This window comes from Chiloscyllium punctatum, chromosome 26 (assembly GCF_047496795.1).
Source record: "Chiloscyllium punctatum isolate Juve2018m chromosome 26, sChiPun1.3, whole genome shotgun sequence".
In the NCBI taxonomy this organism is placed as follows: Eukaryota; Metazoa; Chordata; class Chondrichthyes; order Orectolobiformes; family Hemiscylliidae; genus Chiloscyllium; species Chiloscyllium punctatum.
In genome coordinates, this window is record NC_092764.1 from 52,049,221 (window position 1) to 52,067,791 (window position 18,571).

An 18,571-nucleotide genomic window follows, 5' to 3' on the forward strand; every position below is an offset into this window, starting at 1 on the left:
CTCTGACCAAGAAAGAAAAGCATACTAAATGCCTTCTTCACTATCCTATCTACCTGTGACTCTACTTTGAAGGAACGATGAACCTGCACTCCAAGGTCTCTTTGTTCAGCAACACTCCCTAGGACCTTACTGTTAAGCGTATAAGTCCTGCTAAGATTTGCTTTCCCAAAATGCAGCACCTCACATTTATCTAAATTAAAGTCCATCTGCCACTCCTCAGCCCCTTGGACAATCTGATCAAGATCCTGTTGTATTCTGAGGTAATCTTCTTTGCTATCCACTACACCTCCAATTTTGGTGTCATCTGCAAACTTACTAACTATACCTCTTATGTTCACATCCAAATCATAGAACATAGAACAATACAGCGCAGTACAGGCCCTTCAGCCCTTGATGTTTTGCCAACCTGTGAACTATTCTCAGCTTGTCACCCTATACTATCCCAAAATCATCCATGTGCTTATTTTTTAAATCTCCCTAATGTGGCTGAGTTGACTACATTAGCAGGTAGGGCATTCCACACCCTTACCACTCTCTGCCTAAAGAACATTCCTCTGACATCTGACTTGCATCTGACAAATTGACCCCTCAATTTGTAGTTATGCCCTCTCATACAAGCTGACGTCATCTTCCTTGGAAAAAGGATTTCACTGTCTACCCTATCTAATCCTCTGATCATCTTGTATGTCTCTATCAAATCCCCCCTTAGCCTTCTTCTTTCCAATGAGAACAGACCCAAGTCTCTCAGCCTTTCCTCATAAGACCTTCCCTCCAGACCAGGCAACATTCTGGTAAATCTCCTCTGCAATTTTTCCAATGCTTCCATGTCCTTCCTGTAATGGTGCGAACAGAGCTGTACACAATATTCCAAGTGTGGCCGCATCAGCGTTTTGTATAGTTGCAGCATGATATTGCGGTTCCGGAACTCAATCCCTCTACCAATGAAACCTAACACACCGTATGCCTTCTTCACACCACTATCCACCTGGGTGGCAACTTTCAGGGATGTACGCACATGAATTCCAAGATCCCTCTGCACATCCACACGACCAAGATTCTTTCCATTGACCCAGTACTCTGCCTTCCTGTTATTCTTCCCAAAGTGCATCACCTTACGTTTAGCTGCATTGAACTCCATTTGCCACCTCTCAGCCCAATTCTGCAGTTTATCCAAGTCCCCCTGTAACCTGTAACATTCTTCCAAACTGTCCACTACTCCACTGACTTTAGTGTCATCTGCAAATTTACTAATCCATTCACCTATGCCTGTGTCTAAGTCATTTATAAAAATGACAAACAGCAGTGGTCCCAAAACAGATCCTTGTGGCACACCACTAGTAACTGGACTCCAGGCTGAATATTTTCCATCAACCACCACTCGCTGCCCTCTTTCAGAAAGCCAGGTTCTAATCCAAGCTGCTAAATCACCCTCAATTCCATGCCTCTGCATTTTCTCCATCAGCCTTCCATGTGGAACCTTACAAAGGCTTTACTGAAGTCCATGTATACCATATCAACTGCCCTACTCTCATCTACATGCTTGGTTACCTTCTCAAAAAACTCAAGGAGGTTTGTGAGACACTTGACAAAACCATGTTGACTATCTGAAATCAAATTGTTGCTTGCTAGATGATTATAAATCTTATCTCTTATAATCCTTTCCAAAACCTTTCCTTCAACAGAAGTAAGGCTCACTGGTCTATAATTACCTGGGTCATCTCTGCTGCCCTTCTTGAATAAGGGCACAACATTTGCAATCCTCCAGTCCTCAGGTACTAAACCTGTAGACAATGACGACTCAAATATCAAAGCCAAAGGCTTTGGTTCCCTCCCTAGCTTCCCAGAGAATCCTCGGATAAATCCCATCCAGCCCAGGGGACATGTCTACTTTCAGTCCTTCTAGAATTGATAACACCTGTGCGTAACTAATCTCGATCCTTTCTAGTCTAATAGCTCGTACCTCATTTCTTCTCCTCCACAATATTCTCCTTTTCCTGAGTGAACACCGATGAGAAATGTTCATTTAACACCTCTCCGATCTCTGCAGGGTCCACACTCAACTTCCTACTTCTGTCTTTGACTGGCCCTATTCCTACCCTAATCATTCTTTTATTCCTTACATACCTATAGAAAGCTTTAGGGTTCTCCTTTATTCTATTTGCTAAAGATTGCTATTGTCCTCTCTTTGCTCTTCTTAACTCTCTCTTTAAATCTTTCCAAGCTGACCTGTAACTCTCCATCACCTCATCTGTACCATTTTGCCCCATCAACACATAAGCCTCCTTCTTCTTCTTAACAAGAGATGCAATTTCTGGAGTAAACCACGGTTCCCTTACCTGATCACTTCCTCCCTGCCTGACAGGGACATACCTATCAAGGACACGCAATATCTGTTCCTTAAACCAGCTCCGCATTTCAATAGTCTGCATCTCCTGCATTTTGCTACCCCATTCTATGCATCCTAATTCTTGCCTAATTGCATTATAATTGCCCTTGCCCCATTGATAACTCTTGACCTGTGCCATTTACCTATTCCATTCCATCGCTAAACTAAATGTAACTGAATTATGGTCACTCTCTCCAAAGTGCTCACCAACAACTAAATCAAACACCTGGCCTGGTTCATTACCAAGCACCAGATCCAGTGTGGCCTCCCCTCTTGTCAGCCCTTCGACATCCTGTGTCAGGAAACCCTCCTGTACACATTGGACAAAAACTGATCCATCCGACATACTAGAGCTATAACATTTCCAGTCAATGTTGGGGAAGTTAAAGACCCCCATGATGGCCACCCTGTTCCTTTCACTCCTACTCAGAATAAGTTTGCTAATCCTCTCTTCCACCTCCCTGGAATTCTGTGGAGGCCTATAAAAAACTCCAAGCAGTGTGACCTCTCCTCTCCTGTTTCTAACCTCAGACCACACTACCTCAGTAGACGAGACCTCATCAAAAATTCTCTCAGCCACCGTTATACTATCTTTGACTAACAAGGCTACATCTCCCCCTCTTTTACTGCCTTGCCTGTTTTTAATGAAAGATCTAAACCCTGGAACCTGCAACGTCCATTCCTCACCCTGGTCTATCCATGTCTCCGAAATGGCCACAACATCAAAGTCCCAGGTACCTATCCATGCTGCAAGCTCACCTACCTTATTTCGGATACTTCTGGCATTGAAGTAGACACACTTCAAACCAGTTTGCTGTCTGCCAGCACATTCCTGTGACCCTGAAATCTTGTCCCTGTCCTTCCTACTCTCATCCTCGTGTACACTGCAGCTACACCTCCGGTTCCCATCCCCCTGCTGAGCTTGTTTAAACCCACCCAAATAGCATAAGCAAATTTCTCACCCAGGATATTAGTACCCCTCTGGTTCAAGTGAAGACTGTCTTGTTTGTACAAGTCCCACCTTCCCCAGAATGAGCCCCAATCATCCAAAAGCCTGAAACCCTCCCTATTGCACCATCCTTGCAGCCACGTGTTCAGCTGATACCTTTCCCTATTCCTTGCCTCACCATCATGTGGCATGGATAACAAACCAGAGATAACTCTGGTTGTTCTAGCTGTCAGCTTTCACCCTAGCTCCCTGAAATCCTGCCTTACATCCCTATCCCTCTTTCTCCCTATGTTACTGGTACCTACATGGACAACGACTTGAGGCTGGTCACCCTCTCCCTTCAGGACTCCAAAGGTATGATCATTTATATAAATGATGAAAAGCAGTGGACCCAGCACTCCAAAGGTATGATCATTTATATAAATGATGAAAAGCAGTGGACCTTGTGACACTCCACTGGTCACAGGCCTCCAGTCTGAAAAACAACCCTCCACCACCACTCTCTGTCTTCTACCTTTGAGCCAGTTCTGTATCCAAATGGCTAGTTCACTCTGTATTCCATGAGATCTAACATTGCTAACCAGTCTCCCATAGGGAACCTTGTCAAATGTCATATTGAAGTACATATAGATCACGTTTACCATTCTGCCCTCATCAATCCTCTTCTTTGCTTCTTCAAAAAACTCAACCAAGTTTGTGAGACATAATTTCCCATGCACAAAGCCATGTTGACTATCCTGAATCAGTCCTTGCCTTTCCAAATACGTGTACATAGTGTCCCTCAAGATTCCCTCCAACAACTTGCCCACCACTGACATCAGGCTCACTGGTCTATAGTTTCCTGGCTTGTCCTTACAACTGTTTTTAAATAGTGGCACCACATTAGCCAACCTCCAGTCTTCCGGCACCTCACCCGTGACTATCGATGATACAAATATCCCAGCAATTACTTCCCTAGCTTCCCACAGAGTTCTTGGGATGCAGCTGATTAGGTCCCGGAGTAATGTCCACTTTTATGCATTTCAAGACATCCTACTTCCTACTCTGTAATTTGGACATTTTTGCAAGATGTCACCATCTATTTCCCTACATTCTATATCTTCCATGTCCTTTACCACAGTCAACACCAATGCAACATATTCATTTAGTATCTCCTTGATCTCCTGCGGCTCCACACAAAGGCCACCTTGCTGATCTTTAAGGGGCCCTATTCTCTCCCTAGTTACCCTTTTGTCCTTCAAGTATTTGTAAAAACCCTTTGGATTCTCCTTAATTCTATTTGCCAAAGCTATCTCATGTCCCCTTTTTGCCCTTCTGATTTCCCTCTTAAGTATACTCCTACTTCCTTTATACTCTTCTAAGGATTCACTGGATCTATCCTGTCTATACCTGACATATGCTTCCTTCATTTTCTTAATCCAACCCTCAATTTCTTTAGTTATCCAGCATTCCCTATACCTACTAGCCTTTCCTTTCACCCTAATAGGAATATACTTTCTCTGGATTCTCGTTATCTCATTTCTGAAGGCTTCCCATCTTCCAGCTGTCCCTTTACCTGCGAACATCTGCCCTCAATCAGCTTTTAAAGTTCTTGCCTAATGCCATCAAAATTGGCCTTTCTCCAATTTAGAACTTCAACTTTTAGATATGGCCTATCCTTTTCCATTACTATTTTAAAGCTAATAGAATTATGGTCGCTGGCCCCAAAGTGCTTCCCCCACTGACATCTCAGTCACATGCCCTGCCTTATTTCCCAAGAGTAGGTCAAGTTTTTGCAACTTCCCTACTAGGTATGTTGACATACTGAATCAGAAAATTTTCTTGTACCCACTTAACAAATTCCTCTCCATATAAACCCTTAACACTATGGCAGTCCCAGTGATGTTTGGAAGTTAAATTATTCTTCCCTTTCTTTGGCCTTCACAGCTACATATGGAGCAGGAATTCTTTAACTCTCTGAAAAATAAATAATGCTTAATACATTGCTCATGTATGGATTTTATACACGGGCTTTGTATAAGTTATGAGAAGATATGAATTCCTTACAAGGAATGTTACTCGACACGTTTATTGCTGACGAACCTCCAAACATTTGCAAATTTCACTTTCAGCCAATGTCGTCGTCTTGTTCCTAACTTGTACATTCAAGTCATTTTCTAAAGTATAATGGACCCAAATTTCTCCCTCTCTCTGCATGAGACCTTATAGCGGCTGCAGAGACAGCCCATGACATTTTGCTTCAGTGAAGTAACTTTGAGGAAGAATGCTAACCATGTGTGATAGAAAAATCCACACCAGTCACTTGAATTCTCCTCAGTGCCTGGGAGTTGGAGCACTTAGTTTGCATAGAATAGAGAAAGCTTTCCTTTCCATCAACACCACATCTTCCAGCTAATTTTGATTCCAGGAAGAAAGAATAATTTAAATACTGTAATAAAAAGTAAGTGTATTCAATGATTATAATATGACAAAACTGTAATTATTCCAGCCAGCAGCATTTGTGAAGACTGAAAAAAGTTAACTTTTCAGGCCAACTAACTAGTTTAAGTGCGCAAACTAGATAGATCTTGGTTTTAATCTTCACTCTGTGCTGAGTTCATTGATTTTGTGACTGATGTAAATCCATATGCTAAAACCTGAGGGGGAGGGGGGAATTTAATAAGAGGTAAGAATAAAGTCTTTTTAGGAAAAGGACATTTGCAAAGATATGATGAGCTGTGTCATTGCAGCTTTCATAGTGTGTTGAAAGCTCAGAAGATTGAGGGAATGATACCAAAGATGCACTCCTCAAGCTCTTGATATTTTTATTTTGTTGCTATGACAGTGCCACTTCTTTCAATATCTGCAGAAATGACTGCAGGTTGGAAACCAACTCTCTCCCACAACATACCCCTTATAAGTTGTTGTATGTCTTGTCCCTTCCCTGGATATGTAGTCTATTGTACTCTCACTAATTAGAATGCATAAGTAACGTTGCTGCAGTGCCTTTTAATCTTTATGTGTCTTGTTCTTTGTGGTCAACATTAAAATAATTTGCAACATTGTAATATCTCAATGAACTTGCTACATATAATGTGAGAAAGTACATTTCACAACTGTCTTTTTAGAGTATTGTTTGAAAGGTTAAAACTATTAAGCACAATTTTCTCCAGCAAATGGTATTTGATTTTCAGAAACCCTAATCTATTTCGAGTCATAGACTATTCCAGCATGGGAAGAGTCCTTTGGCCCATTGGGACTGCACTATCAATTCTAGTCCCATTTCCCAGTACGCGGTCTTTAACGTTGTAAACTAAGACTTTTCAAGTACTCATCTATATACTTCTTAAATGTTGGGGTAGTTACTGACTCTATCACCCTTTTAAGCAATGAGCTCCAGATACCCATCACTCTCTTGGTGAAAGCATTTTTCCTTAAATACCTTCTTAACCCTCTGTTTCACACCTTAAATCTATGCACCCAGTTATTAGTTCTCTATGAAGGGAGAAGGGTCCATTCCTAACAACTCTACCTATGGCCATCATAATTTTGTAGAACTTGATCACATTCTCCACCCCCTAACCCCCCCCCCCTCCCCCACCCCCACCCCACCTCCCCCTCACCTCTCAGCTGTGTTTGGCTCTAAGGCTAGCATTGGCTTCCTGTCAGCCTCTCTTTGAGTTGAATTGCTTCAGCCCAGGTAACATGCTGTAGGGTCTCTTCCACACAATCACATCATCATACAATTTGAACGCTAGCCCAATTACATACTGTAGTGACCAGAAATGCACACAGTTGCCCCAACTATGCCTTCACTAACATAAATGACTCCACCATAACCCCCTTACTCTTGTCATAGAGTCATAGAGATGTACAGCATGGAAACAGACCCTTCGGTCCAACCTGTCCACGCCGACCAGATATCCCAACTCAATCTAGTCCCACCTGCCAGCCATCGGGCCCATATCCCTCCAAACCCTTCCTATTCATATACCCATTCAAATGCCGCTTAAATGTTGTAACTGTACCAGCCTCCACCATATCCTCTGGCAGCTCATTCCATACACGCACCACCCTCTGTGTGAAAATGTTACCCCTTAGGTCTCTTTTATATCTTTCCCCTCTCACCCTAAACCTATGCCCTCTAGTTCTGGACTCCCCGACTCCAGGGAAAAGACTTTGCCTATTTACCCTGTCCATGCCCCTCACAATTTTGTAAACCTCTATAAGGTCACCCCTCAGCCTCCGATGCTCCAGGGAAAACAGTCCCAGTCTCTCCCTATAACTCAAATCCACCAACCCTGGCAACATCCTTGTAAATCTTTTCTGAACCCTTTCAAGTTTCACAACATCTTTCCGATAGGAAGGAGACCAGAATTGCACACAATATTCCAACAGTGGCCTAACCAATGTCCTGTACAGCCGCAACATGACCTCCCAACTCCTGTACTCAATACTCAGACCAATAAAGGAAAGCATACCAAACGCCTTCTTCACTATCTTATCTACCTGCGACTCCACTTTCAAGGAGCTATGAACCTGCTCTCCAAGGTCTCTTTGTTCAGCAACACTCCCTAGGACCTTACAATTAAGTGAATAAGTCCTGCTAAGATTTGCTTTTCCAAAATGCAGCACCTTGCATTTATCTGAATTAAACTCCATCTGCCACTTTTCAGCCTATTGGCCAATCTGGTCCAGATCCTGTTGTAATCTGAGGTAACCCTCTTTGCTATCCACTGCACCTCCAATTTTGGTGTCATCAGCAAACTTACTAACTGTACCTCTTATGCTCGCATCCAAATCATTTATGTAAATGACAAAAAGTAGAGGGCCCAGCACCGATCCTTGTGGCACTCCACTGGTCACAGGTCTCCAGTCTGAAAAACAAACCTCCACCACCACCCTCTGTCTTCTACCTTTGAGCCAGTTCTGTATCCAAATGGCTAGTTCTCCCTGTATTCCATGAGGTCTAACCTTGCTAATCAGTCTCCCCATGGGGAACCTTGCCAAACGCCTTTATGAAGTCCATATAGATCACATCTACCACTCTGCCCGCATCAATCTTCTTTGTTACTTCTTCAAAAAACTCAATCAAGTTTGTGAAACATGATTTCCCACGCACAAAGCTATGTTGACTATTCCTAATCAGTATTCAATGTCTCAACTGATAATGGCCAGTCATGCCTTCCAAAGGCATCTCACCTCCCCAACCCCATAGTTCTTCTGAATTCAAGGCTGTGTGGACATGCACCAAGGTCCTTTTGATCCTCTATACTTCCTTAGGTCCCAGCCTTCAGTGTTGTGCTCCCCTGTTAGTCCTCCCAAAATGCATTGTATCTCACTTTTCAGGATTAAATTTCATCTGCCACTGTCTGACCTGCATACCCATCTTGTCCCACAGCTTACGGATTTCTACTCCCTGTTTATTCGGTGTCACGTCAATGGACACAGGCTTCCAGTTACAGAAACAAGTTTGAACATAGGTTTTGTGACAAGATGCAAAAAAACAATCTTGATTCTAATTTGCCAAATTGCCCTGGATCACATGGGTTGTTACTGTCTTGATCAGCCTCCCATGTGATACCTTGCAAAACCCTTGCTGAAATTCACATGGACTACATAAACTTTGAGTCCTTTTGATCTTTTTGCTGGAGAAAGAGGAAGAGGGACACTTCCCTTTTTATATCTTAGTGAATTATGAATTTAATAGCACAATTGAAATGTCTATCATTTTTCTTTTAGGTGTGGGCTATGCTGTGATTCTTATAGCCCTATACGTTGGCTTCTACTATAACGTCATTATAGCCTGGTCCCTGTACTATCTCTTCGCTTCATTTACATCTGACCTTCCATGGGTTCATTGCAATAATCATTGGAACAGTCGCAACTGTACTGACCCAAAGCTACTCAATGCCTCAGTCCTGGGAAATGGAAGCAAATATTCCAAATATAAAATTACACCAGCTGCGGAGTATTATGAGTAAGTTGGCATCTTTGCACTTATTCACTCTTGACTGACCTGTATGTTTCAGACAGCTAAAAAATGCATTGATAACTTTATCATCGTTTCAGCCAGTATTTGAATCCAGCAGCACATAATTTAAATTTCATTAAATCTTTGGGAAAGCTGATTAGATTTCCCACTCTTCTGATAGTTTGTGGTTATGTATTTTACTGCTGGTATAAAGAAGTTCTGTTTCTAACATTACATTATTGTTACTCATGTTTTCAAAAGGTCATTCTGACTATTAGTGAAAACTGCCAAATATCACTTGCACAATATTTAATATCCTGGTTTATTTCTCCCTGTAAAAGCACCTTATAATTCTTGATTGTTTTACAACTGCCTGAAAGTGAAGAGGAGAAGCTTTAATGGCAGCATTTGTTGTGATAACCCTTTGAACTTCCTGCAGAATGAGATCATACTGATGGGAATAAGTTAACCCATTTATTTGAAATCCAGACGTAGATACATATATAGTCATTTAGAAATACAATGCTTTACTTTATTTCTTCTAGTTTTGAACTTTTTTTATATTGTTAGATATAATTTTGCTAAAGTTCAATCTAAATGAATGTCATTAAATATATATTTCTGTGAGCAATATTGTTTTTTCTGTTGCAGTTAATATAATGGGCTTGATTAGCTGTGACCAGCATTTTGTAGCCATATATTTGCCCATAGATTTTATTTGTTTTGCTTTACATCTGTAGACAGGTCATCTGAACATGATGTACTGATGATTGGGTGTCTTGGAACTAGGTTAACAGGGCAAGTCATTGTGTATCTCTAGTAGATTCGAAGAATCATTATTGAGCAATGCAGGCAGGAACAGGAAGAGTAGATTTAAACAGTGAACTCAATGTCAATTCAGGCCCAGAAACTGAAATAAAGAAAGGGAAAGAAAGATTGTTGTACAATATATAAAGAAAAACTAATAAATGTGTATATATCTATCAATGAACGAATAAGACTTCAGACAAATGGACTGTGAAAGGAACGGAAGATTGTATAAGAGTTACTAAGAGTTACTATACAATTTTAAAGGATACTTAGACTAGGATGGATGAGCTCTAATGGTCTGTGGCAAGTTTAATTTCTATTTGTGATGCAAGTACAGGAACATCACTTGAGCTGATGCACTTAAATTATAAAACAGTGTGCTGTTATTTTCCACAGTTGACAATGCATATTAAACAGCATACTCTGGCTATTGATGTTTATCTGTCTGAACTCAGAAATCTCTGGAAGTTGCTGCATATTTTATAGTTGTATCTTTGCCATTGTTTTCATCAAGTCTCTAATATTTTGAGTTGCTATCATTTTGAAGTTAAAGCAACTGATCCACAATTATTGGAAATAGTTTCACTGAGTGTAATCTGCAGAACATGCATGATAAATTAACTGACCTGAGTTCAGAAAATAAATAGAAATGTTGCGCTGATTAAATCTGTTTGGATTGATTTAACTCTTCATTTCATTTCACAAAAATTATTATTGTCCCCTATTCATCGATCATTTTGGTTTGAAAAAATAGACTGTAGTCTATAGCATTAATTATGGACAACAAATATCTGGTCTTGTTCAGGCAAGAATTAAACCAGGAAGGCTGAGAATTTATAAAAAGTTAGTTCAGGTGCTTCACCCTTGGTATTTTCTACCTGCACATTTCTTGGCAGTTTCCAAATACAATTAACCAGAACGTGCAAGAGATATTCCAGCCGCAGGTAGAGAACACTTACAAATAATCAAACACCAGATATTTAGTTCTAAGAATTGGCTGGTTTAGTATGTCACCTTGGGGAACATTGAGAGTCCAGCATGGCAGAGAATGAGTGAAATGGGAAGTTGGAGGGTGAGGAGCTTGATTGACCTTTCAGAGGCAGCAAAGTTGGTAAAGACATAAAGCCTTCTGTTGGTGACTGCTTTCAAGCTGGAGGTCCCCTTGAAAATTCTTGAGCTGAGCAGATCAAATACCAATGTTGACCTGTTTTGGGCAGTGGAATAAAAACAGACTCATCTACATTACTTATTCTAGGTGTGGTGATGCCAGAAGGAAAAAGCTCCTGATATAATCTTGTGGTTGGCATTTTCAGATTACCGTATATACTGGAGTAATAGTTGAATTTTTTTGACTACATTTTAGGGTTAAATTTATGGGGTCGACTATTACATGGATACTATTTCTGAGGGGCTGTAATTTATGACCATCAAAATTCATTACATATCACTAGCAGAAGCCCAATTGATCTCCAAATGAATAAAGAAGATAAAACGACAAATTATGGTAATTCTGAAAATCCGGGGGGGTCACAATAGGCAGCAGACTGGAAGACCAGGAGCAGAGCAGACCAACTGGCAGACTGGAATACTGGAGCAGGATGTGACAGCCTGCACACTGTTTCATAAACTGATAACTGATCTGTTATGTAAAGAACTAGGGTTGACTTTTACATGAGATATATGAAAAATTCCAGGTTATTTAGCCAAAAATAGGAGGTCAATGTTTACAAGAGATCGACTATTACTCGAGTATATACAGTATCTTTTGGCGCAAGATATTGCTGATCTATTTGCTTTTCACCGAGGAACAAGATCAAAACTACATCTATTGTAAAACTGACTTCTGTAGCAATTTATTTTTATGTCCAGCAAAATCAGTGGCATGATCAAATCATCAGTTAATTGCCATGTGTTGTTTTAATTAAAAATCTGGTAATATGGTTTTCCAGATCTTGGTATCTTTGTAATGAAGATCCTTTTCTCACAAGAATAATGCAAGACACCAATTTTGTGACTTACACCTATGAAAGTGATAATACATCTAAACGGATAAGAACCTTTGGGAAATAGCACTAAGCATCTTTTTTTTGCACAGGCGAATTATTTTCTCAAAGTATTACATGTTGTGGTCATATTTAAAAATACTTGCCAGCAAAAAAAGCATAATTGCCAGCACCATACCAACACATGATTAAAGAACATAGCTTTGTTAGTCCCAAGTGTTTAAAGCTCTTAATGATTTTACTTGAAAGCTGCAGCAATAAACATTAACCTGTTAAGCTTAGAAATAAAAATTCTGAAAGTTCTTATTTCTATTTGGAAGGAATTCTACAGGGTGGTTTTCATACAGTTCAGGGATTGTCTGTCAGACTATTGCTTTGCAAGATGATAAAATGCCAACTCTTTTTAAAGTCTTACTTTTAATTATTTTTTTCTTAGCTTTTTGTTGGTAATTTATCACAGTGCTCTGAAGTATTTTTTAAACGATCTACTGGATATTGTAGCATGTGTTTTCTACTGAATGTTTATACTTGAACGTGATAACTGAGATTTGATTTTGTGTGCATTTGATTTGTAGATGCATTGATCAAGTTTCTGCTGTCTTCAAATGGGCAACAAAATTCTTTTTTCACTTTGGTATATTCAATGCATAAAACTTCAATAATCCAGAAAATGGAATGTAGCCATACTGGTGTTCTGAATTGTTTTCTGCCCAGTGCATTCACATTTCTGACCTTTTAGAAAAAAATCCCTGATCATTTGTTTCAGAAATTTTTGCTTATAATTTCACACATATTAATAAACTACAAATATCTTGAAATACTTTATACTCAGATGACTTAGAAGTCAGATTCTAAAGCTATAGTTGATTCTCCTCCATTGTACATGTCCTTCTGTCTCAATTAGTTCTATTAATCCTGTGAACAACTTACACAATTGAGTTATAGCTCAATTCAGCGGGATTTCCTTTAGTCCGCATTTGCCATACATAGTCATCTCTGCAAATTTGGTGTTGTTCATACCTGAAGCATATAATCATGCTGCATATACTTGGGCATACGAGCAACGGCAAGCAATAATTGGAATCTTGTCTTTTTAATAATTTTCTCAATCTCTTTGAACACCGGACAGGAGAGTAATCTATATCGGACAAAATCTCTCTGGGTATTGCACTAATATCTGCCTACTAGCTCATACAAAGTGATTTATTTCCAGTGTTCAAACTTTTTTCCATAAAAAGCCATCTGGAGATTGAGAGAGCTCTGACCTGCATATTTCAGCTGGAGTTTTTATGTTGGAGAAAACACGTAATATTGGATTGTTTCCTTGCTAGCCAAACCCAACTGCAAGCATTCTAAATATTTGTTGTGTGCTTTCTTCTTGCAGTTCCAGCTGTGTGCACTCAACTTTTGTGTACAGGAATGTTTCTTGAAGTTTGAGTTCAGTGGCTTGGTCGTATTAAAAGAGAGTCTAATATTCATCTGTTCTTCCAAAGGCTTTTGCCGCTCCTGTATAATTCAAATGTTTATTGTAGGAAGTTCTACTTCAAATTGTATAAGATAATATATGCACTGATTGTAGCTAAGAGTCAGTATTTTATTTCACCTTTTTTCCAGTTTTCTGAAAATTAGAAAGGTTTTGATTGGAAATCTATAAATTTCAGACTAATAAAAGAAGTTCTGATCTTTAGATTTTTCTGACTAAATGTTTTTGAATGAAGGCCAAAGTCTCCAATTTGTCTCATTCCCATAAGACTATAAGGAAGGGTGGGTCATCCACCCCTTGAGATTACTCCAATGAATAGGATCACAGCTGATCCAAAATATCTCACATCCACTTTCCTGCAATTTCTCATTACCCTTGATTTCCCCACTGATCACAAATGTATTGACCTCAGTCTTAAAATGTATACACAGGGTTTGGAACTCCTTGCCACAGAGAGCTGTGGGGCAAAGACACTCAACCCTCTGAAAGGAGAAATTCTCCTCATCTCAGTCTTGAATTGGTGCCCCTTTATGCTGAGACTACGTCCTTTGGTCCTCGAACCTCCTCTAAGGGGAAACGTCCTCTCAGCATTTACCCTGTCAGGCCTCTTAGAAATCCTGTATGCCTCCATGATATCATCTCTCACTCTTAATTACAATAAGTAGAATCCTAACCTGTTTGAACCTTGCTCCTAAGACAATCCCCCCCATGCCAGGGATCAACCTAGTGAACCTTCTCTGAACTGCCTCCAATGAAATAATCTTTTTTTTCTGAAAAAAGGAGACCAAAACTGCTCACACTATTCCAAATGTGGTCTCACCAATGCTTTCTACAATTTCAGCATGACTTGCTCTTGTACTCCAACCCTCTTGAAATAAGGACCACCATTCCATTAGCCTTCCTGATTGTGTGTGCTAGCTTTGTGTTTCATGCTCAAGCACCCTTGAGTCCCTTTGTGCTACAGTTTTCTGTAGATTTTTTTTCTCCAGTTTGTTGTAAGTTCTAACCAATATCCAAAAAACTGTATTTTTAACTGTTCTTCAGAAAATTATTTTATGATTACTATGCTTTTATACATCTGGTTCCTGTGAAATAAGCCATTCCTATAATGCTTAGTTTGGTATTAAGATAACATAAGACACTACACTTCAAAGCATAATTAATTAATTACAGATATCTTTGGAACATCCTCAGGATGCGATAAGAGACCAGACAAGAATATAAATATTTTACTTTATACCTTGCTTGAAATACATTTTTAACTTATGCAGAGAATTTTATTCATTTTAAATATTTATTGAAATTTGATAAAGTCTTTTATTTATCCACGTTGAACTCTGAAATAGTTTGACATTAGATTCAGGGCTCAAATGTGAAGCACAATTCTGTATCCCACTTCTAATTTATGGAACAGATCACTATCACAACTCAGCCTTCTCTTTCCACTCAAAAAAAATCCATAAATTTGGGAACTAGTGCAAAACGATTTTAGTAAGTGATGTTGGATGAACATCTTGGTAGAACCAAACTCAGACTGACAGTAACAATCACAGCATTACTCTAGAGGAATTGTAGCGTTTAGCAAATCTTGTGCAATCCTCCAAAAATCATTTCTACCAACTCCAAGCATTGTTTAGTAAACTCTGTCATGGTCTATTAAATCCTTTATCAGCTTATTTATTTAATTAGATCCACTAGTGAGACTTAACCTTGCTATGTTACAAATTAATGAAACTTATGGGTTTAGATGCTTTGTTGGGTTGAGGTGGAAGCAAACAGAAGTATGAGAAGCATTATTTACTAAGGTGCTCCTGGGGTGCTCATATCTGCAGTTTTTCTTTATTATACTTCAATCACTATATTGCAGTCCTCTATCTCACCTGCTGATGCTAGTATGTTACATTCAGCTTTTTTGTACCAACTTCACACATGCAACTACTCTGTAATATCTATTGTACAGCATTGCTCTCTTTCTGCTGCCCTGCACTTTGTCCTCCAGCAGAAATCTATGTAGGTGTTCAGTTCTGATCAAATGGCCAAAACATGAAATATTCCTTTCTGATTGTGAATGACTTTTTAAAAAAAATATTTTTACTTTTATAGTTTCAAACCTATTTTAGTTTGTCTTGTGGTCTCTGTCTGGAGCACAATTCAAAGGCTTTATTTCCATCCAAAACATTGTACATGTTGCAAGCAAGAAACATTCCCAAGGATGGATCAACCCTCTGTGTCGATAACTTGAAAAGGTAAAGATAGTATTAAACTGAAGAAAGAAAATATAATTATTCCAAAGGCAGGTGGAAGGTAAGAAAAGTAGACAATATTATGATTAAAGTAAACAATAATTAAAAATTAATAAGAAGTGGAAAAGTTAGAATATGAGATAAAGCTAGCCAGAAATATAAAATCAAATAAGGGTTTCCACAGAAAGTGAATGTGGAGAATTACTCATGGAAAATAAGTCATATTTAGCAAAAATTGTTATCTGGTTAAAGGCAGCTGTTGTTTAACATGTGCAGTGTCCTCCATGAACTACAGCTGAGTAAACCATAACCTGCACCCGTTTTCTCTGCTGGTGAAAATGGTGATGCCTGATGTGGAGGCAGAACTTTCTGAATTGGGTGGCCAGGATAATGTCTGCAATTAGTGGCATCGTCTACTGGTAATATTTGTCTGAATAGGCAAAACTTATTTACTTGTTCCAGTTTGACACCATCCACCTCAATCATCATTGTGCTTTCATCCAGTGCATTTTAAGTACTATTATTGAAACCAAAAAGCCAAAACATTCAATCTATAGTGTAAATGTTCACATTTTACTTGATTTATGACACTTAGTATGGCCGCTTCTGATTCTGCACGTAAGAACTGTGTCATCAAGTACTATTAGATTCTGTGACTTCCAATGTTCACTTCAACCTTTACTCCAGCTATCTAATTGACAATTGCTGGTAATCTTGTAAGTGAAAACCCTAGAGAAAAATTGTACTTAACAATTTCTACAAGGGTTGTTTGTACTACTTGTCAACTGAAGTTATGGCATTAGGATAGGCAATAAATGCCGGCCAGGCAGTGATGTCCATGTTCCAGAAGTGAGGAAAGAAAAACTTCAACCTATTTCAATATAAACACAAGTGTCAGTATTTTCAGGGAGCTAGACTGAAGAATGACACATTATGCATATAAGAGAATGAACACAGATTTAAAAAAATAAAATAACTTCTTTTGGATTTCTCCGTACACTTATAGTTTTTGGTGATTCTTCAGTGTGCGTTTAAAGATATTTTTCTGTTTTATGAGAGTGAATTCAAAAATGAAAATCTGTGCACTGTGAGAAAAAGAGAAACCCCAGCATGACTCTTTGCATCTGAATTTATTTTTATAACTTTTCTTGTCACTGCTAAGTTTCTTCCCTCTTCCTAATGCTCCATCAGAGCCAACTCCCAACTCATACTTGGCTACCATCAAAAAGAGCTATAAATTGTGACTGTACTGAATAGTTCTCATACATACCTTCCTCTCATATCATAAACCAAAAATCCATCATCACAAAAGATATTTATAACTCCTTCCAATGCTTAATATTTAATACTAAGGAATATCATAAGTGATCAACAGATAAAAGAATATTGGGCTTAAGCCACTTTTACTCTCGAGACCATTGCCCCTGGATATTGCATATGTTTGTAAAATATTAAGTCTTCATAGGATGTCAGTTCATTTTAACGCATTTTGGGTGTTCCTTGTGCGTTGTGTCTTGGGACAGACCAACCACTATTGGCAGTTCTCAAAGAATTACTGTTCCTTTTAAATGGTATTTTTCTTAAATCACAGATGCCTGCCACAGAAGCACAAAACCATCAACCCAAATAAAAATAGAAAATGCTTGAAAAACTCAACAAGTCTGGCAGAACCTGTGGAGAGACAAATAGAGTGAATATTTTGAGTCTTAAATGAAAAAAAAGGGACGAGAAAAGAATGAGAGCAGACTCAAAATACTACCTTTGTTTCTCTCTGATGATGCTGGCAGACCAGCTGAGTTTCTCCTGAACTTGCTGCTTTTGCTTCGCATTTCCTGCTTCCACGGTCTTACGCTTTTATTTGAGCATCACCTCGAGTTGCTTCTTCGGACATGCTGTCACAGAGTACTGCATAGGAGATGGAAGCTTTTTCAAACAACCATACTTTACGTACCATTAGGAGAGCTTGAACGTGGGGTATTAAATGAGTCAATGCTGTGTTAATTGTGTCTCAACTCTGAAAGCAGATGTTTGTTCGGCTACAGAAAATTATCAGGGTTGGTGTGCTCACACTTTGCATCATGCAGGAATGTTGTTTCAGATTACCACCATCTTACTTGACTAGTTTCGTTGCATGACATCTAGAACATAGAAGAATACAGCGCAGTACAGGCCCTTCGGCCCTCGATGTTGCGCCGATCAAAGCCCACCTAACCTACACTAACCCACTATCCTCCATATACCTATCCAATGCCCGCTTAAATACCCATAAAGAGGGAGAGTCCACTACTGCTACTGGCAGGGCATTCCATGAACTTACGACTCGCTGAGTGAAGAACCTACCCCTAACATCAGTCCTATATCTACCCCCCCTTAATTTAAAGCTATGCCCCCTTGCCCCCCTCTAAAGGAGAATGCACAGCACTAACAGCTATGTCGCTATATAATGCCCAAAGAAGCCTTTTTTAAAATCAGCTCACTTAACAGTGCTGCTATCATGATGTGTCTTTCTGGTACCTCATGAGTTTTGACTAACAATGATCAAAACCACATGTTTCTTGGTGCCTCCATGGGTACATGCAAGCTGAACATTCATGCAAGACGTTGTCACATGGGTATTTGTGTATCACACATCTATTCTCCTATTTCTTATTTGAATGTATGGCCCAATAATTTCTTAGAACCACCTTTCTGTATTCTGTCAGAAAGTTGTAACTCTTGATGCTTGACCAAGAGAAGGCTCTGGA

At 39.3% G+C, this 18,571-nt stretch overlaps 1 protein-coding gene across 4 annotated transcripts in view; it reads left to right on the forward strand.

Annotated features, from left to right (window-relative positions):
- slc6a2 (solute carrier family 6 member 2) overlaps nt 1–18,571 on the forward strand; it is a 177,319-nt gene that overhangs the window by 13,322 nt on the left and 145,426 nt on the right. For all 4 annotated transcript variants that reach the window (XM_072547392.1, XM_072547393.1, XM_072547394.1 and 1 more), the window contains one exon: nt 9,057–9,294. In XM_072547392.1, coding sequence (XP_072403493.1) covers nt 9,057–9,294 — 238 coding nt within the window. The remainder of the gene's footprint in view (nt 1–9,056; nt 9,295–18,571) is intronic.